Raw genomic sequence first — 21,772 nt, 5'->3', positions numbered from 1 at the left:
TTCCCGGTAAGGTCTATTCAGGTGGACTGGAGAGGAGGCTACGCCGGATAGTCGAACCTCGGATTCAGGAGGAACAGTGTGGTTTTCGTCCTGGTCGTGGAACTGTGGACCAGCTCTATACTCTCGGCAGGGTCCTTGAGGGTGCATGGGAGTTTGCCCAACCAGTCTACATGTGTTTTGTGGACTTGGAGAAGGCATTCGACCGTGTACCCCGGGAAGTCCTGTGGGGAGTGCTCAGAGAGTATGGGGTAACGGACTGTCTTATTGTGGCAGTTCGCTCCCTGTATAATCAGTGTCAGAGCTTGGTCCGCATTGCCGGCAGTAAGTCGGACACGTTTCCAGTGAGGGTTGGACTCCGCCAAGGCTGCCCTTTATCACCAATTCTGTTCATAACCTTTATGGACAGAATTTCTAGGCGCAGTCAGGGCGTTGAGGGGATCTGGTTTGGTGGCTGCAGGATTAGGTCTCTGCTATTTGCAGATGATGTGGTCCTGATGGCTTCCTCTGGCCAAGATCTTCAGCTCTCACTGGATCGGTTCGCAGCCGAGTGTGAAGCGACTGGGATGGGAATCAGCACCTCCAAGTCCGAGTCCATGGTTCTCTCCCGGAAAAGGGTGGAGTGCCATCTCCGGGTTGGGGAGGAGATCTTGCCCCAAGTGGAGGAGTTCAAGTACCTCGGAGTCTTGTTCACGAGTGAGGGAAGAGTGGATGGTGAGATCGACAGGCGGATCGGTGCGGCGTCTTCAGTAATGCGGACGCTGTATCGATCCGTTGTGGTGAAGAAGGAGCTGAGCCGGAAGGCAAAGCTCTCGATTTACCGGTCGATCTACGTTCCCATCCTCACCTATGGTCATGAGCTTTGGGTCATGACCGAAAGGACAAGATCACGGGTACAAGCGGCCCAAATGAGTTTCCTCCGCCGAGTGGCGGGGCTCTCCCTTAGAGATAGGGTGAGAAGCTCTGTCATTCGGGAGGAGCTCAAAGTAAAGCTGCTGCTCCTCCACATCGAGAGGAGCCAGATGAGGTGGTTCGGGCATCTGGTCAGGATGCCACCCGAACGCCTCCCTAGGAAGGTGTTTCGGGCACGTCCGACCGGTAGGAGGCCGCGGGGAAGACCCAAGACACGCTGGGAAGACTATGTCTCCCGGCTGGCCTGGGAACGCCTCGGGATCCCCCGGGAGGAGCTGGACCAAGTGGCTGGGGAGAGGGAAGTCTGGGCTTCCCTGCTTAGGCTGCTGCCCCCGCGACCTGACCTCGGATAAGCGGAAGAAGATGGATGTTCAAATAACTGGATAATTATATTTGTATGTTTTTTTAGAACTTCTTTATATCAAGGAAAACGATCACTGCCAGTTACAAAGTCTTCCTTCTGATATTTTAGCCTTCACACATTTTCAATGTCTGGACTACAGGCAGGCCAGTCTAGTACCCGCACTCTTTTAATATGAAGCACGTTGATGTAACACGTGGCTTGGCATTGTCCTGCTGAAATAAGCAGGGGCGTCCATGGTATTATCAAGGAAAACAATCACTGCTCGCGGTTATAAGATTTGCTTCAGAATAATTTAAACCAATATTGGTGGGAGTTGTTCTGAAACATTAATAATAATTGAGTTTGGCTCATGTTCTCATTGTAAACATTCGATAAGGTGATCATGTGCGTTGTTTTAAATGTACCCTCACTTAAAAGTCTTACACAAAAATATACATACATTAGAAATATATATGTACAAAAGCCAAAAGCAGTGAAGTTGTCACGTTGTGTAAATGGTAGGGGTGTAACGGTACACAAACATTTCAGTTCGGTACGTACCTCGGTTTAGAGGTCACGGTTCGGTTCATTTTTGGTACAGTAAGAAAACAACAAAATATAAATTTTTTGGTTATTTATTTACCAAATGTGTAAACAATGGCTTTATCCTTTTAACATTGGGAACACTATAATAATTCTGCCCACGTTAATCAACATTAAACTGCCTCAAGTTGTTGCTCAGATGAAATAAAATGACAAAACTTTTCTTCTACATATAAAAAGTGCAACATTAAACAGTTTCAAGTCAACATATTACAGCATTTGGGAAGCCTGTAGTTGATTTATTATGTACATGTTATATTGTTATCAACATGTGATAGCAGGGACCCTGCCATTCAAAACTAGGCTGCTCTATTACTAATGATTAATGCATACTTGCCAACACTCCCGAATTTTCCGGGAGACTCCCGAAATTCAGCGCCTCTCCCGAAAACCTCCATGGACAAATAATCTCCCGAAAATCTCCCGATTTTCACCCGGAGCTGGAGGCCACGCCCCCTCCAGCTCCATGCGGACCTGAGTGAGGACAGCCTTTTTTTTTATGACAGGAGAACAACAGGGTGACAAGAACTAAATCATCCAGACTAGAGATAAATTGTATTATTATGTTTATCTTACCTAAAAATAAAAATATTTATTAAATAAAAAATAAAAATAAATTTTTACTATATTTTGCTAAAAACATCAAAATTAATTGTATTTTTTATTTTTTCTGACTCCTTATTACATCCAGCCATAGAATTATACATTAAAATAAACATATTGGAAATAATTAATTTTAAATGATCATAATAATTCATTTAAAGTGACCATATTTAATTATTAAAATAATTGCTTGTTTATCAACAAATTTAGCATTTTATTTATTACATTTTGAAGCTCTCAGAAGCCAAGTTATGTTATATTCCTTAATATTTATTTATGCAAGTTTTAAGTATCAATTATCTAAACACAGTTTTGTTTGCATATTTTCAGGATGTATGTATATATATATATATATATATATATATATATATATATATATATATATATATATATATATATATATATGTATATGCATGTATGTATATATATATGTATGAAATACCTGACTTGGTGAATTCTAGCTGTCAATATACTCCTCCCCTCTTAACCACGCCCCCGCCCCACCCCCGACCACGCCCCCACCCCTCACCTCCCGAAATCGGAGGTCTCAAGGTTGGCAAGTATGGATTAATGTAACTATAGCTGAAAAAAATAGTACAATAGCAATAGGAGAGACTATTCATCCCTGAACACCATGGAGTTCATGTAGGCTTAATGATGCACTTACATTATTATATCAACTATCAGAGACAGAAACTCTTCATTTAACATAATGTCCTTTTTTGCTGCTTCAACACAGCTCAATCAACACAGAAAAAGGTCAAGTGAAATAACAGACAGACAGACAGGGCTTTGCTGTCCGTAACACACACACCGCAAAATGAGCTAACGTTACGCTAAAAGCGAATTAGCCTTCACAACAAGCCAGGACTGTGAGCGAGCTGAGCTAACTTTTATATTTCTAGAAGGTCAACGGGCTCATAGTGATGTTACTAGTAGTTGACTGGGAGGTGTTTATTATCATTTGGGGAGAGTGCGCAGCCTGATGATTACCTGCTAAACGCTGAGCACTGACTACATGCGCTCTGAATACGCACTGCTGATTGGCTGTTACCGCTCTGTGTGTTTATCAGTATTTATTGCCACCTTTATCAGTATTTATTGCCACATTCCCAACTTTTTGGCACGTGTTGCTGTCATCAAATTCTAAAGTTAATGATTATTTCCATCCATCCGTCCATCTTTTTCCGCTTATCCGAGGTCGGGTCGCGGGGGCAGCAGCCTAAGCAGGGAAGCCCAGACTTCCCTCTCCCCAGCCACTTCGTCCAGCTCCTCCCGGGGGATCCCGAGGCGTTCCCAGGCCAGCCGGGAGACATAGTCTTCCCAACGTGTCCTGGGTCTTCCTCGTGGCCTCCTACCGGTCGGACATGCCCTAAACACCTCCTTAGGGAGGCGCTCGGGTGGCATCCTGACCAGATGCCCGAACCACCTCATCTGGCTCCTCTCCATGTGGAGGAGCAGCGGCTTTACTTTGAGCTCCCCCCGGATGACAGAGCTTCTCATCCTATCTCTAAGGGAGAGACCCGCCACCCGGCGGAGGAAACTCATTTCGGCCGCTTGTACCCGTGATCTTGTCCTTTCGGTCATAACCCAAAGCTCATGACCATAGGTGAGGATGGGAACGTAGATCGACCGGTAAATTGAGAGCTTTGCCTTCCGGCTCAGCTCCTTCTTCACCACAACGGATCGATACAGCGTCCGCATTACTGAAGACGCCGCACCGATCCGCCTGTCGATCTCACGATCCACTCTTCCCTCACTCGTGAACAAGACTCCGAGGTACTTGAACTCCTCTACTTGGGGCAAGATCTCCTCCCCAACCCGGAGATGGCACTCCACCCTTTTCCGGGCGAGAACCATGGACTCGGACTTGGAGGTGCTGATTCTCATCCCAGTCGCTTCACACTCGGCTGCGAACCGATCCAGTGAGAGCTGAAGATCCTGGCCAGATGAAGCCATCAGGACCAAATCATCTGCAAAAAGCAGAGACCTAATCCTGCAGCCACCAAACCGGATCCCCTCAACGCTTTGACTGCGCCTAGAAATTCTGTCCATAAAAGTTATGAACAGAATGTGTGACAAAGGGCAGCCTTGGCGGAGTCCAACCCTCACCGGAAACGTGTCCGACTTACTGCCGGCAATGCGAACCAAGCTCTGACACTGATCATACAGGGAGCGGACCGCCACAATCAGACAGTCCGAAACCCCGTACTCTCTGAGCACTCCCCACAGGACTTCCCGAGGGACACGGTTGAATGCCTTCTCCAAGTCCACAAAGCACATGTAGACTGGTTGGGCAAACTCCCATGCACCCTCAAGGACTCTGCCGAGAGTATAGAGCTGGTCCACAGTTCCACGACCAGGACGAAAACCACACTGTTCCTCCTGAATCCGAGGTTGGACTATCCGGCGTAGCCTCCTCTCCAGTACACCTGAATAGACCTTACCGGGAAGGCTGAGGAGTGTGATCCCACGATAGTTAGAACACACCCTCCGGTTCCCCTTTTTAAAGAGAGGAACCACCACCCCGGTCTGCCAATCCAAAGGTACTGCCCCCGATGTCCACGCGATGCTGCAGAGTCTTGTCAACCAAGACAGCCCTACAGCATCCAGAGCCTTAAGGAACCCCGGGCGGATCTCATCCACCCCCGGGGCCTTGCCACCGAGGAGCTTTTTAACTACCTCAGCAACCTCAGCCCCAGAAATAGGAGAGCCTAATGATTATTTGCAACAAAAAAAAAAAAGTAGCATATTCAACTGAATATGGGTTGAAAATGATTTGCAAATCATTGTATTCCGTTTATATTTACATCTAACACCATTTCCCAACTCATATGGAAACGGGGGTTTGTACTTTTATTGTCATCATTTTAGTGTTTTTCATACCCAACATTGTTCTGTGAATAATTTCATTTTATCAACCCTTTTGAAACATTCCACGCTACAAAATAGCAAAAGTAAGTAAGATTAATATAGTGTTCATTAGAGATGCGCGGATAGGCAATTTATTTCATCCGCAACCGCGTCAGAAAGTCGTCAACCATCCGCTATTCCACCCGATGTAACGTTTGATCAGAACTGCACCCGCCCGCCATCCGCCCGAAGTTTTATTTACGGAGGCAATAATTGAGCATGGACTTCCAATCGCACTGGCTGATCACATGGGACAGTTAAATGTTTGTAATGCAACCTTTAAAAATCATTACGCGGTGATCGCGGTCCCAAAAATAAACTTTTCTTGCATGATAATGTCCAGAAAAACTCGCTTTATATTACTATAGAGTCCTTTTAACGAATGAGTTTGATGGTTTATCACAAACCTTAAATGAAAGAAGTCCTTTGTTCTCCTGCACCATGCATGCGCTTTGGCCTTGCTTGGTGTTTGGTGCGCAATCCTGTCGGCTGTATTTCACAGCACGACATACTGTTAAAAGTGTTTATACTATTTATGCTTTCAAGTCCAAGTTGAAGAAATCTTGTTAAATGTTGACAGCATAACTACCAAAATACAGAAGTATGTCCTTAATATTTTTGCAGTGCTATTTCTGTTGAAAAGTTCAAATGATTACATTAGAGATGTGATGTGCCACTTTTCAAGTGTCTGATGGCTTCAATTAATTTTCATTAATTTTTCATATTTTGAATTCTTTTGAAAGGCTTACAAAAAAACTACATTTGAATTGTAATTCCATGCTATTGACAGGACTATTAATTTTAATTAAGTTAGCTTACCATGTTTACAGTATGATAATTGTGATAGAAATGTGAATTTTAGGCACATAATATTTTTTACAATTGAACAAGGCAGTAGATTATACAAGCTTGGACAGAAAGTTAATAATGACACCAATTTTTTTTTTTATGGAATTGTTTAGTACTGTTTTACCATTTGTTTACTGTAAAAAGTGTTTATACTTTCAATTAACAAATTGAAGTCTTGTGAAAGGTTGACAGGATAACTGGTATTAACTGTCAAAATAATTTCAAACTATTGAAGTTAGCTTACAGAATAAACATGTCAATCAACCCATATGATTTTTGCTGTAATATTTTTGTTTTGAAAAGTCACTGTGACTGATAGAAAAGTGATGGTTTTAGCAACATTTTAACCTGTCTGAATGCTAATAATCATTTTGCGTCGGGGGGCGAAGCCCTGAACCCTCCACCAGGACTTTGTCCTGGACCTACCGGGGCCTGCGGCCCTTGGACCCTGGCTACTAGGTTTTTCTGATTTCAAAAGTTGGCAGGTATGGTGAGGTTATAAAGCTTTTGCCTGTTAAAGAAAGGAGACTGATCCAATGCAGCACAGACTTTCGCGTGCCACGCTGTCACGACCCAGACGCACACCAGTGCGCAATCATATGGGAGCCGCGCTGAGCGCACCTCCAAGCGCGTCTCGCTGCCGGCGACGGCCAGGTATGGGCCCACGCTCCAGCGCCATCCATTTTCAGGGCTAGTTGATTCGGCAGGTGGGTTGTTACACACTCCTTAGCGGGTTCCGACTTCCATGGCCACCGTCCTGCTCTCTATATCAACCAGGGTGAGCCCCACCCCTTTCGTGAGCGCACTGCACGCGGAGTGACCCCTGTTACGCACCCCCGGCAACAGGGGTGGCGGGCAGGTAAGCTGCTTACCTGCTGCGCGTGACGCCGGCCGCGGCGAAGGCAGGGTGTCGGTGCGGTGGGCGCGGTAGTGACCCTGGACGTGCGTCGGGCCCTTCTCGCGGATCGCCTCAGCTACGGCTCCCGGTGGGGCCCTCTCGGGGGAAGGGGCCTCGGTCCCGGACCCCGGCGAGGCGTCCCTTCTCCGCTCCGTAAAAGTGTCCATCTCTTTTCTTTTTTTTCCTTCTGTTGTGGCATATGCTGCAGGTGCCTGCTCGTTTTTCGTATGTGGGTAACAACATTTAACTATGTATATATATTTACGAATTGGTTTAACTGCCACCCGCAAAAAAAAAATTAAAAAAAATAAATAAAAATAAAAATATCTAATTAATCCGCCCGACCCGACCCGCGCGCGGATAAAATCTTATTTTTTTTAATTTCATCCGCCCGATCCGCGGATAATCCGCGGACTCCGCGGTTGTGCCCGCAAACCGCGCATCTCTAGTGTTCATGTTGACAGCAATTTTTATTTTGTTTTAGTTTGTTAAAGCATTTTAGAGTAAGTCATATTTCAGTCATCTAAAATTCCTCAACATTTTAGGAGACTTAAATTCCAGTCAATTTAGAGAAGTTTAAAAGAAAACGCATCTTTGAAGTTGACCCGGAACCTTCTGAGTCAAGTTGAGCAATGATGTGCCTCCCCTGTGTGTGCACGTTGGTAGCCCACATGTCATGTGACACTTAAGACGTCTCGCAGGCTGCAGGAAGTCATTTGCAGTTGAAGAGGCGTCCCAACATGAGAGCTCCTTCTTCTGTCTACGTGATCGACGGCGCCCCCACAGCCCCCCCACTGCCACCCCGAGCAGGCCGGCCAAGAAAGTCCGGACGACTGACTCAAAATATTCTCTTCTTGCTCGTGAGCGTGGCCTTAATCGGCCTCGTCCTGGAGGCTGTGCTCATCTTCTACCTGCACCCTGCAAGTCCACCTGTAAGATCAGCAACTTTCTATCCTCTGATCGCTACTCTTTGATGCTACTTCTTCTCATCACTTTCTTGTGATTATGTGAACAGGAACAGCAGCAATGAGTGAAGGAAACATTTTGTATTTAGGAAAATATCTAAATACTGTAAATACGTTTATATTTTATAATGGTATATGTCAATTATATATATATATATATATTTATTTATTTTTTTTAAATTTAATTACATTTTTTAAATTAATTAATTTATTTATTTTCCCCTTAATTTCCCCCCTCTTTTTAAAAATTGTGGATAATTTATAGTAGTTTTTCATCTCATAGTCTACATTCTGTGAATATTTTAAGTTATTTTTTTTCCTCGCATAACAGTTAACATCTTTTTAAATATATTTTTGACTTTCCCCCCTTCATGTATTTGTTTGCAGATAATTTAAAGTTTTTGTTTTTTTTCATAATAGTCAACATGTTTTGAGGGGTTTTTAAACCAATTTTTTTGTGGATAATTATTTAAAAAATTTTTTTTAGCAGTTTCATTTGATTATGTTGAACAGGATCAGAAAAATAAATTTTTATAACAATTAATTGTTTATACATTTCAATTATATGTTTGGTATATTCTAAATATTTATTTAGTCAGTTGATAAAATAAAGATAATTTTATACTATTTAGGTTTGTATCCTCATAATACTCAAAATGTTTTGTATATAGTTTGAGGGTTTTTCCTTCATATATTTTTTTGTGGATAATTTAAAGTTTTTTTTTTCTTCATAATACTCAACATGTTTTGAGGAGTTTTTAAACCAGTTTTTAAACCAATTTTTTTGTGGATAATTATTTAAAAATTTTTTTTTTAGCAGTTTCATTTGATTATGTTGAACAGGATCAGAAAAATAAATTTTTATAACAATTAATTGTTTATACATTTCAATTATATGTTTGGTATATTCTAAATATTTATTTAGTCAGTTGATAAAATAAAGATAATTTTATACTATTTAGGTTTGTATCCTCATAATACTCAAAATGTTTTGTATATAGTTTGAGGGTTTTTCCTTCATATATTTTTTTGTGGATAATTTAAAGTTTTTTTTTTCTTCATAATAGTCAACATGTTTTGAGGAGTTTTTAAACCAGTTTTTAAACCAATTTTTTTGTGGATAATTATTTAAAAAATTTTTTTTTAGCAGTTTCATTTGATTATGTTGAACAGGATCAGAAAAATAAATTTTTATAACAATTAATTGTTTATACATTTCAATTATATGTTTGGTATATTCTAAATATTTATTTAGTCAGTTGATAAAATAAAGATAATTTTATACTATTTAGGTTTGTATCCTCATAATACTCAAAATGTTTTGTATATAGTTTGAGGGTTTTTCCTTCATATATTTTTTTGTGGATAATTTAAAGTTTTTTTTTTCTTCATAATAGTCAACATGTTTTGAGGAGTTTTTAAACCAGTTTTTAAACCAATTTTTTTGTGGATAATTATTTAAAAATTTTTTTTTTAGCAGTTTCATTTGATTATGTTGAACAGGATCAGAAAAATAAATTTTTATAACAATTAATTGTTTATACATTTCAATTATATGTTTGGTATATTCTAAATATTTATTTAGTCAGTTGATAAAATAAAGATAATTTTATACTATTTAGGTTTGTATCCTCATAATACTCAAAATGTTTTGTATATAGTTTGAGGGTTTTTCCTTCATATATTTTTTTGTGGATAATTTAAAGTTTTTTTTTTCTTCATAATAGTCAACATGTTTTGAGGAGTTTTTAAACCAGTTTTTAAACCAATTTTTTTGTGGATAATTATTTAAAAAATTTTTTTTTAGCAGTTTCATTTGATTATGTTGAACAGGATCAGAAAAATAAATTTTTATAACAATTAATTGTTTATACATTTCAATTATATGTTTGGTATATTCTAAATATTTATTTAGTCAGTTGATAAAATAAAGATAATTTTATACTATTTAGGTTTGTATCCTCATAATACTCAAAATGTTTTGTATATAGTTTGAGGGTTTTTCCTTCATATATTTTTTTGTGGATAATTTAAAGTTTTTTTTTTCTTCATAATAGTCAACATGTTTTGAGGAGTTTTTAAACCAGTTTTTAAACCAATTTTTTTGTGGATAATTATTTAAAAAATTTTTTTTTAGCAGTTTCATTTGATTATGTTGAACAGGATCAGAAAAATAAATTTTTATAACAATTAATTGTTTATACATTTCAATTATATGTTTGGTATATTCTAAATATTTATTTAGTCAGTTGATAAAATAAAGATAATTTTATACTATTTAGGTTTGTATCCTCATAATACTCAAAATGTTTTGTATATAGTTTGAGGGTTTTTCCTTCATATATTTTTTTGTGGATAATTTAAAGTTTTTTTTTTCTTCATAATAGTCAACATGTTTTGAGGAGTTTTTAAACCAGTTTTTAAACCAATTTTTTTGTGGATAATTATTTAAAAAAATTTTTTTTAGCAGTTTCATTTGATTATGTTGAACAGGATCAGAAAAATAAATTTTTATAACAATTAATTGTTTATACATTTCAATTATATGTTTGGTATATTCTAAATATTTATTTAGTCAGTTGATAAAATAAAGATAATTTTATACTATTTAGGTTTGTATCCTCATAATACTCAAAATGTTTTGTATATAGTTTGAGGGTTTTTCCTTCATATATTTTTTTGTGGATAATTTAAAGTTTTTTTTTTCTTCATAATAGTCAACATGTTTTGAGGAGTTTTTAAACCAGTTTTTAAACCAATTTTTTTGCGGATAATTATTTAAATTTTTTTTTTAGCAGTTTCATTTGATTATGTTGAACAGGATCAGCGATAAAAAGAGAAGGAAAAAAAATACATTAATTGTTTATACATTTCAATTATATGTTTTGTATATTCTAAATATTTATTTAGTCAGTTGATAAAATAACAAAGATAATTTTATACTATTTAGGTTTGTATCCTCATAATACTCAAAATGTTTTGTATATAGTTTGAGGGTTTTTCCTTCATATATTTTTTTGTGGATAATTTAAAGTTTTTTTTCTTCATAATAGTCAACATGTTTTGAGGGGTTTTTAAACCAATTTTTTTGTGGATAATTATTTAAACATTTTTTTTTAACAGTTTCATTTGATTATGTTGAACAGGATCAGAAAAATACATTTTTATAACAATGAATTTTTTATACATTTCAATTATATGTTTTGTATATTCTAAATATTTATTTAGTCAGTTGATAAAATAACAAAAATAATTTTATACTATTTAGGTTTGTATCCTCATAATACTCAAAATGTTTTGTATATAGTTTGAGGGTTTTTCCTTCATATATTTTTTTGTGGATAATTTAAATTATTTTTTTTTTCATAATAGTCAACATGTTTTGAGGGGTTTTTAAACCAATTTTTTTGCGGATAATTATTTAAAAACATTTTTTAGCAGTTTCATTTGATTATGTTGAACAGGATCAGCGATAAAAAGAGAAGGAAAAAAAATACATTAATTGTTTATACATTTCAATTATATGTTTGGTATATTCTAAATATTTATTTAGTCAGTTGATAAAATAACAAAGATAGTTTTATACTATTTAGGTTTGTATCCTCATAATACTCAAAATGTTTTGTATATAGTTTGAGGGTTTTTCCTTCATATATTATTTTGTGGATAATTTAAAGTTTTTTTTTTTTTTCATAATAGTCAACATGTTTTGAGGGGTTTTTAAACCAATTTTTTTGTGGATAATTATTTAAAAAATTTTTTTTAGCAGTTTCATTTGATTATGTTGAACAGGATCAGCGATAAAAAGAGAAGGAAAAAATACATTAATTGTTTATACATTTCAATTATATGTTTTGTATATTCTAAATATTTATTTAGTCAGTTGATAAAATAACAAAGATAATTTTATACTATTTAGGTTTGTATCCTCATAATACTCAAAATGTTTTGTATATAGTTTGAGGGTTTTTCCTTCATATATTTTTTTGTGGATCGTTTGAAAAGTTTTTATTTTGTATTTTTTTTTATCACTTTCATTTTGATTGTGCTATAACTGACCTCAAACAGCGACACTAAGAAAGAGGAAATATATTTTTTAAACTTCTGAATATATTTTTGGTATATTTTAAACATTTCTTTAGTCCGTTTGCAAAACAACAATAATAATTCTATACTACTTAGTTTTTTTTACCTTGTAATATTCCAAATGTTTTGTGTATAATTTGAGGGTTTTCCCCTCATATTTTTGGTGGATAATTTACATTTGTGTTCTCTCATATCCTACATTTATGTGCATATTTGTATGGATAATTTTAAGTTTTCTTTCTCTCACAACAGTTTTTTGTTTAGCTTTTATTTTTGAGTGTTTTCCCTTGCATTATAACTTTTTGTAGATATTTTTGAGGGATTTCCTCCCCTTCCCCCTATTTTTTTGTGTAATGATATTTTTTCCCTTATAATTCAATCTTATTTTTTTGTGTATTTTTTTTTAATTTTTTTAGATTTTTCCATTTGATGTGGATAATTGTTTTGTTTTTTTAATTATCAGTTGAATTTGATTATTCACTATAACTGACCTAACTGATCGGTAGATACTACAGAAGTAAAAATTAGTTATTTAAAAAAAAAAATATTTTTTTATCTGTAACATCTTTTTGTCAATTTGTAAATGACAATTATATTCTATTTAAGCTTCTCTTTATTTTTCAAATGTTTTGTGTATAGCTTGAGTTTTTTCCATCACATTATATTATGTGCATCATAATAGTCTACACATTTATGTATATATAGTTTTTTTCAATTTTTTGTAAATAATTTAAAATTTTACTCCACGTGTTACAACTTTCTGAATATATTTTTTGTATATTGTAATCATTTCTTTAGTCCGTTTGCAAAACAACAATAATAATTCTATACAACTTAGTTTTTTTCCCTTGTAATATTCCAAATGTTTTGTGTATAATTTGAGGGTTTTCCCCTCATATTTTTGGTGGATAATTTACATTTGTGTTCTCTCATATTCTACATTTATGTGTATATTTGTATGGATAATTTTAAGTTTTCTTTCTCTCATAACAGTATTTTCCCTTGCATTATAACTTTTTGTAGATATTTTTGAGGGATTTCCTCCCCTCCCCCTATTTTTTTGTGTAATGATATTTTTTCCCTTATAATTCAATCTTATTTTTTTGTGTATTTTTTTAAAATTTTTTTTTAGATTTTTCCATTTGATGTGGATAATTGTTTTTTTTTTAAATTATCAGTTGAATTTGATTGTTCACTGTAACTGACCTAACTGATCGGTGGATACTACAGAAGTAAAAATTAGTTATTTTAAAAAAAAATATTTTTTTATCTGTAACATCTTTTTGTCAATTTGTAAATGACAACTATATTCTATTTAAGCTTTTCTTTATTTTTCAAATGTTTTGTGTATAGCTTGAGTTTTTCCCATCACATTATATTATGTGCATCATAATAGTCTACACATTTATGTATATATAGTTTTTTTCAATTTTTTGTAAATAATTTAAAATTTTACTCCACGTGTTACAACTTTCTGAATATATTTTTTGTATATTTTAAACATTTCTTTAGTCCGTTTGCAAAACAACAATAATAATTCTATACTACTTAGTTTTTTTCCCCTTGTAATATTCCAAATGTTTTGTGTACAATTTGAGGGTTTTCCCCTCATATTTTTGGTGGATAATTTACATTTGTGTTCTCTCATATTCTACATTTATGTGTATATTTGTATGGATAATATTAAGTTTTCTTTCTCTCATAACAGTATTTTCCCTTGCATTATAACTTTTTGTAGATATTTTTGAGGAATTTCCTCCCCTCCCCCTATTTTTTTGTGTAATGATATTTTTTCCCTTATAATTCAATCTTATTTTTTTGTGTATTTTATTTTTTATTTTTTAGATTTTTCCATTTGATGTGGATAATTGTTTTTTTTTAAATTATCAGTTGAATTTGATTATTCACTATAACTGACCTAACTGATTGGTGGATATTACAGAAGTAAAAATTATTTATTTTTTGAAAAATTATATTTTTATTTGTAACATCTTTTTGTCAATTTGTAAATGACAATTATATTCTATTTAAGCTTCTCTTTATTTTTCAAATGTTTTGTGTATAGCTTGAGTTTCCCCCATCACACTATATTATGTGCATCATAATAGTCTACATATTTATGTATAAATATATTTTTTCAATTTTTTGTAAATAATTTTAAATTTTACTCCACGTGTTACAACTTTTGTGTGTAATTTAAAGCTTCCGACCCATCACAGTCCACATTTTTATGGCATAATTGTATTCTGTTTTTGGGGTATAAATATGAGTTGTTATTTTGATTAATTCATCATTCAGAGTATTATTATTATAAAAATGTATTAATATTAATTTAAATGCATATTTTCAAATCATAATTTTCGATAATATTTATATTATACAATATTTAATAGCAATAAATAATGTTACATTAGTATTTCGGTTATATGAACTTGTACTTTTGTCCGGAAACACACTCTTGTGAAGTACAGTAATGTGGTTTTGTTCTGGCATGTGTGACGTAATGTTTAGCACATCATTTCAGTAATGTACACCCGTGTGAAGCAACACAAGAAGTGAATCAATGTAATAATGGAAGCATCACAATGTTCAGTAGATAGAAAAGAAGAAAAAAAAAGCATTTCCTGTATGTTGATGTTGCTTCCACACAAACAAAAGTGCAGAGTGGACAAGCTCGGTTTCCTGTTTCCTGTGACCTTTTTCTTAATTGCACAAACACAATCCAGTAGCAAAGTCCTTGTTGCACGATGTTGTGCTCTGAATAATGGTTGTGTTGAAGTTGCAAGTGAACTCTGACTTGTAAAGTTTGCATTGCAGAAGCCAACGTCCGCTTCGTTCTCCAAGCTGAGAGCAGGTGCGATCACATGACACACAGACTGAAATAAATATGAAGTATTTTCACACTTACTTCTTCTCGCCCACAGAACAACATGAACACTTTCTTTCTGACACTTCAAAGGTCTCTCGTTCCAAACCAGTTGCATGTCTGATAGGTGAGCTGACTCCTTCTAGCAATTCACTTCATAACATGCTTCATATTTTCAACATCAATTCATTGTCAATAATGATTATTTAGAAAATGATGTGTTTAATATTGCATACTTGCCAACCTTGAGACCTCCGGGGGCGTGGTTAAGATATATATATATATATATAAGAAATACTTGACTTTCAGTGAATTCTAGCTATATATATACAGGTAAAAGCCAGTAAATTAGAATATTTTGAAAAACTTGATTTATTTCAGTAATTGCATTCAAAAGGTGTAACTTGTACATTATATTTATTCATTGCACACAGACTGATGCATTCAAATGTTTATTTCATTTAATTTTGATGATTTGAAGTGGCAACAAATGAAAATCCAAAATTCCGTGTGTCACAAAATTAGAATATTACTTAAGGCTAATACAAAAAAGGGATTTTTAGAAATGTTGGCCAACTGAAAAGTATGAAAATGAAAAATATGAGCATGTACAATACTCAATACTTGGTTGGAGCTCCTTTTGCCTCAATTACTGCGTTAATGCGGCGTGGCATGGAGTCGATGAGTTTCTGGCACTGCTCAGGTGTTATGAGAGCCCAGGTTGCTCTGATAGTGGCCTTCAACTCTTCTGCGTTTTTGGGTCTGGCATTCTGCATCTTCCTTTTCACAATACCCCACAGATTTTCTATGGGGCTAAGGTCAGGGGAGTTGGCGGGCCGATTTAGAACAGAAATACCATGGACCGTAAACCAGGCACGGGTAGATTTTGCGCTGTGTGCTGGCGCCAAGTCCTGTTGGAACTTGAAATCTCCATCTCCATAGAGCAGGTCAGCAGCAGGAAGCATGAAGTGCTCTAAAACTTGCTGGTAGACGGCTGCGTTGACCCTGGATCTCAGGAAACAGAGTGGACCGACACCAGCAGATGACATGGCACCCCAAACCATCACTGATGGTGGAAACTTTACACTAGACTTCAGGCAACGTGGATCCTGTGCCTCTCCTGTCTTCCTCCAGACTCTGGGACCTCGATTTCCAAAGGAAATGCAAAATTTGCATGGTTGGGTGATGGTTTGGGGTGCCATGTCATCTGCTGGTGTCGGTCCACTCTGTTTCCTGAGATCCAGGGTCAACGCAGCCGTCTACCAGCAAGTTTTAGAGCACTTCATGCTTCCTGCTGCTGACCTGCTCTATGGAGATGGAGATTTCAAGTTCCAACAGGACTTGGCGCCTGCACACAGCGCAAAATCTACCCGTGCCTGGTTTACGGACCATGGTATTTCTCTTCTAAATTGGCCCGCCAACTCCCCTGACCTTAGCCCCATAGAAAATCTGTGGGGTATTGTGAAAAGGAAGATGCAGAATGCCAGACCCAAAAACGCAGAAGAGTTGAAGGCCACTATCAGAGCAACCTGGGCTCTCATAACACCTGAGCAGTGCCAGAAACTCATCGACTCCATGCCACGCCGCATTAACGCAGTAATTGAGGCAAAAGGAGCTCCAACCAAGTATTGAGTATTGTACATGCTCATATTTTTCATTTTCATACTTTTCAGTTGGCCAACATTTCTAAAAATCCCTTTTTTGTATTAGCCTTAAGTAATATTCTAATTTTGTGACACACGGAATTTTGGATTTTCATTTGTTGCCACTTCAAATCATCAAAATTAAATGAAATAAACATTTGAATGCATCAGTCTGTGTGCAATGAATAAATATAATGTACAAGTTACACCTTTTGAATGCAACTACTGAAATAAATCAAGTTTTTCAAAATATTCTAATTTACTGGCTTTTACCTGTATATAAATAAATAAAAGAAATACTTGAATTTCAGTGTTCATTTATTTACACATATACACACACATAACACTCATCTACTCATTGTTGAGTTAAGGGTCGAATTGTCCATCCTTGTTCTATTCTCTGTCACTATTTCAGAACACACACATTATACAAATATACATTATAAAATCAATAAGAAAACGGGAGCTCTAATTTGGGAGTCTGAATTAGGATCAGAAGTTCCTACATAACATTGCGTACTCACGTCGCCTTTTTTGTATTGATTACTGCAGCTGTGCACTGGATTCATTCACAAATACAAACGACAACTCACAAACACTTTAGAGTTAGGCTCCACCATCAGAATGTGTACTTAAACTTATAAAGATCACATGGATATTATTCAGTGAGTTGATTCACCAAAACTAACCTGTTGTACAGGAGGAAAAAGCACACAGGACGTTTCAATTGTTCACAGACTGGTCGCGCTCATCAGAATGACAAGACACTTCCGGTCTGCAGGTGATAGCATTCAATTGGGAAGAAACGCCCTACTGCCCCCTACTGACCAATGTGAATACTGATAAATGTGTAATGACAGCTCCAAAAACGAATTCAAACCACAAAACAAAATAAATAAATCAACACAAAAATGTGACACATTATGGGTTGGCAAGTATGAATATTGTGACATTGGTGTAGAACAGGCATCCCCAAACCTTACTACTACTAGTAGTACTACTACTAGTACTACTACTAGTAGTATCATAAAATAAGTGTAATGTAATCCTGTCTGACTTTGTGTGCAGATGGACTTGACGTTGTTACTAGTAATACTAGTCGTAGTAGTCATATTAGTAGTAAAGAAGTCTAATGGTTAACTTTGTGTGCAGATGGACTTGACATTGTTACTAGTAATACTAGTAGTAATAGTATAAGTAGTAAATACGTCTAATGGTTGACTTTGTGTGAATATGGACTTGACGTTGTTACTAGTAATACTAGTAGTAGTAGTAGTCATATTAGTAGTAAAGAAGTCTAATGGTTGACTTGGTGTGCAGATAGACTTGACGTTGTTGCTAGTAATACTACTACTAGTAGTAATAGTATTAGTAGTAAATAAGTCTTATGATTGACTGTGTGCAGATGGACTTGACATTATTACTAGTAATACTAGTAGTAGTAGTAGTCATGTTAGTAGTAAATAAGTCTAATGGTTGACTTTGTGTGCAGATGGCCTTTACGTTGTTACTAGTAATACTAGTAGTAGTAGAAGTAGTCATATTAGTAGTAAAGAAGTCTAATGGTTGACTTTGTGTGCAGATGGACTTGATGTTGTTACTAGCAATACTAGTAGTATTAGTGTTAGTAGTAGTAGTCATATTAGTAGTAAATAAGTCTAATGGTTGACTTTGTGTGCAGATAGACTTGACGTTGTTACTAGTAATACTAGTAGTAGTAGTAGTAGTCATATTAGTAGTAAAGAAGTCTAATGGTTGACTTTGTGTGCATATGGATTTGACGTTGTTACTAGTAATACTAGTAGTATTAGTAGTAGTAATAGTATTAGTAGTAAATAAGTCTAATGGTTGACTTTGTGTGCAGATAGACTTGACGTTGTTACTAGTAATACTACTAGTAGTAGTAATAGTATTAGTAGTAAATAAGTCTTATGATTGACTGTGTGCAGATGGACTTGACATTATTACTAGTAATACTAGTAGTAGTAGTAGTAGTAGTCATATTAGTAGTAAATAGGTCTAATGGTTGACTTTGTGTACAGATGGCCTTTACGTTGTTACTAGTAATACTAGTAGTAGTAGTAGTCATATTAGTAGTAAAGAAGTCTAATGGTTGACTTTGTGTGCATATGGACTTGACGTTGTTACTAGTAGTACTAGTAGTAGCAGTAGTAGTCATATTAGTAGTAAATAAGTCTAATGGTTGACTTTGTGTGCATATGGACTTGACGATGTTACTAGTAATACTACTAGTAGTAGTAGTAATAGTATTAGTAGTAAATAAGTCCAATGGTTGACTTTGTGTGCAGATAGACTTGATGTTTTCACTAGTAATACTGGTAGTAGTAGTATTAGTCATATTAGTGGTAAAGAAGTCTAATGGTTGACTTTGTGTGCATATGGACTTGACGTTGTTACTAGTAATACTAGTAGTAGTAGTAGTCATATTCGTAGTAAATAAGTCTAATGGTTGACTTTGTGTGCAGATGACCTTGACAATGTTACTAGTAATACTAGTAGTAGTAGTAGTAGTAGTCATATTAGTAGTAAAGAAGTCTAATGGTGACTTTGTGTGTAGATGGACTTGATGTTGTTACTAGTAATACTACTAGTAGTAGTAGTAATATTATTAGTAGTAAATAAGTCCAATGGTTGACTTTGTGTGCAGATAGACTTGATGTTTTTACTAGTAATACTGGTAGTAGTAGTATTAGTCATTTTAGTGGTAAAAAAAAAAAGTCTAATGGTTGACTGTGTGCAGATGGACTTAATGTTGTTACTAGTAATTCTAGTAGTAGTATTAGTCATATTAGTAATACATAAGTCTAATTGTTGACTTTGTGTGCAGATGCACCTGATTTTGTTACTAGTAATACTAGTAGTAGTAATAGTTTTAGTAGTAAAGAAGTCTAGTGGTTGACTTTGTGTGCAGATATACTTGACGTTGTTACTAGTAATACTACTAGTAGTAGTAGTAGTAGTCATATTAGTAGTAAAGAAGTCTAATGGTGACTTTGTGTGTAGATGGACTTGACGTTACTAGTAATACTAGTAGTAGTAGTAGTAGTAATAGTCATATTAGTAGTAAATAAGTCCAATGGTTGACTTTGTGTGCAGATAGACTTGATGTTTTTACTAGTAATACTGGTAGTAGTAGTATTAGTCTTATTAGTGGTAAATAAGTCTAATGGTTGACTGTGTGCAGATGGACTTAACGTTGTTACTAGTAATACTAGTAGTAGTATTAGTCATATTAGTAATAAATAAGTCTAATTGTTGACTTTGTGTGCAGATGCACCTGATGTTACTTGTAATACTAGTAGTAGTAATAGTATTAGTAGTAAAGAAGTGTAGTGGTTGACTTTGTGTGCAGATAGACTTGACGTTGTTACTAGTAATACTACTACTAGTAGTAGTAGTCATATTAGTAGTAAAGAAGTCTAATGGTAACTTTGTGTGCATATGGACTTGACGTTGTTACTAGTAATACTAGTAGTAGTAGTAGTCATATTAGTATTAAATAAGTCTAATGGTGACTTTGTGTGTAGATGGACTTGACGTTACTAGTAATACTAGTAGTAGTAGTAATAGTCATATTAGTAGTAAATAAGTCCAATGGTTGACTTTGTGTGCAGATAGACTTGATGTTTTTACTAGTAATACTGGTAGTAGTAGTATTAGTCTTATTAGTGGTAAATAAGTCTAATGGTTGACTGTGTGCAGATAGACTTAATGTTGTTACTAGTAATTCTAGTAGTAGTATTAATCATATTAGTAATAAATAAGTCTAATTGTTGACTTTGTGTGCAGATGCACCTGATGTTGTTACTAGTAATACTAGTAGTAGTAATAGTTTTAGTAGTAAAGAAGTCTAGTGGTTGACTTTGTGTGCAGATAGACTTGATGTTGTTACTAGTAATACTAGTAGTAGTAGTAGTAGTAGTCATATTAGTAGTAAATAAGTCCAATGGTTGACTTTGTGTGCAGATAGACTTGATGTTTTTACTAGTAATACTGGTAGTAGTAGTATTAGTCTTATTAGTGGTAAATAAGTCTAATGGTTGACTGTGTGCAGATGGACTTGACGTTGTTACTAGTAATACTACTACTAGTAGTAGTAGTCATATTAGTAGTAAAGAAGTCTAATGGTTGACTTTGTGCAGATGGACTTGACGTTGTTACTAGTAATACTAGTAGTAGTAGTAGTAGTCATATTCGTAGTAAATAAGTCTAATGGTTGACTTTGTGTGCAGATAGACTTGACGTTGTTACTAGTAACACTAGTAGTAGTAGTATTACTACTATTAGTGGCAGTAGTATTAGTAAAGAAGTCAATGTGATGCTGGTTTTCACACATGCATGTATACAACATAATACATGCATGCATACAACATGATACATGCATGCATACAACATGATACATGCATGCATACAACATGATACATGCATGTATACAACATGATACAAGCATGCATACAACATGACACATGCATGTATACAACATGATACATGCATGCATACAACATGATACATGCATGCATACAACATGATACATGCATGCATACAACATGATACATGCATGCATACAACATGATACATGCATGCATACAACATGTTGTATGCATGCATACAACATGATACATGCATGCATACAACATGATACATGCATGCATACAACATGATACATGCATGCATACAACATGACACATGCATGCATACAACATGATACATGCATGCATACAACATGATACATGCATGCATACAACATGATACATGCATGCATACAACATGATACATGCATGCATACAACATGATACATGCATGCATACAACATGATACATGCATGCATACAACATGATACATGCATGCATACAACATGATACATGCATGCATACAACATGATACATGCATGCATGCAACATGACACATGCATGTATACAACATGATACATGCATGCATACAACATGACACATGCATGCACACAACATGACACATGCATGTATACAACATGATACATGCATTCATACAACATGATACATGCATGCATACAACATGACACATGCGTGCACACAACATGACACATGCATGTATACA

The 21,772-nt window shown here is 35.4% G+C and overlaps 1 protein-coding gene across 1 annotated transcript in view; it reads left to right on the top strand.

Moving 5' to 3' along the window:
• The first annotated feature begins 7,653 nt into the window (after positions 1-7,653).
• The window catches only part of tnfsf14 (TNF superfamily member 14), a 16,426-nt gene continuing 2,307 nt past the window's right edge, over positions 7,654-21,772 (top strand). Inside the window, exons 1-3 of the mRNA XM_061982275.1 lie at positions 7,654-8,050; positions 14,987-15,023; positions 15,094-15,162. Of these exons, the coding sequence (XP_061838259.1) occupies positions 7,859-8,050; positions 14,987-15,023; positions 15,094-15,162 (298 nt within the window). The 5' untranslated portion in view covers positions 7,654-7,858. The remainder of the gene's footprint in view (positions 8,051-14,986; positions 15,024-15,093; positions 15,163-21,772) is intronic.

Source organism: Nerophis lumbriciformis, linkage group LG24 (genome assembly GCF_033978685.3).
Source record: "Nerophis lumbriciformis linkage group LG24, RoL_Nlum_v2.1, whole genome shotgun sequence".
In the NCBI taxonomy this organism is placed as follows: domain Eukaryota; kingdom Metazoa; phylum Chordata; class Actinopteri; order Syngnathiformes; family Syngnathidae; genus Nerophis; species Nerophis lumbriciformis.
The sequence above is the reverse complement of the archived record's forward strand: the minus strand, read 5'-3'. Positions and strand labels throughout refer to the sequence as shown.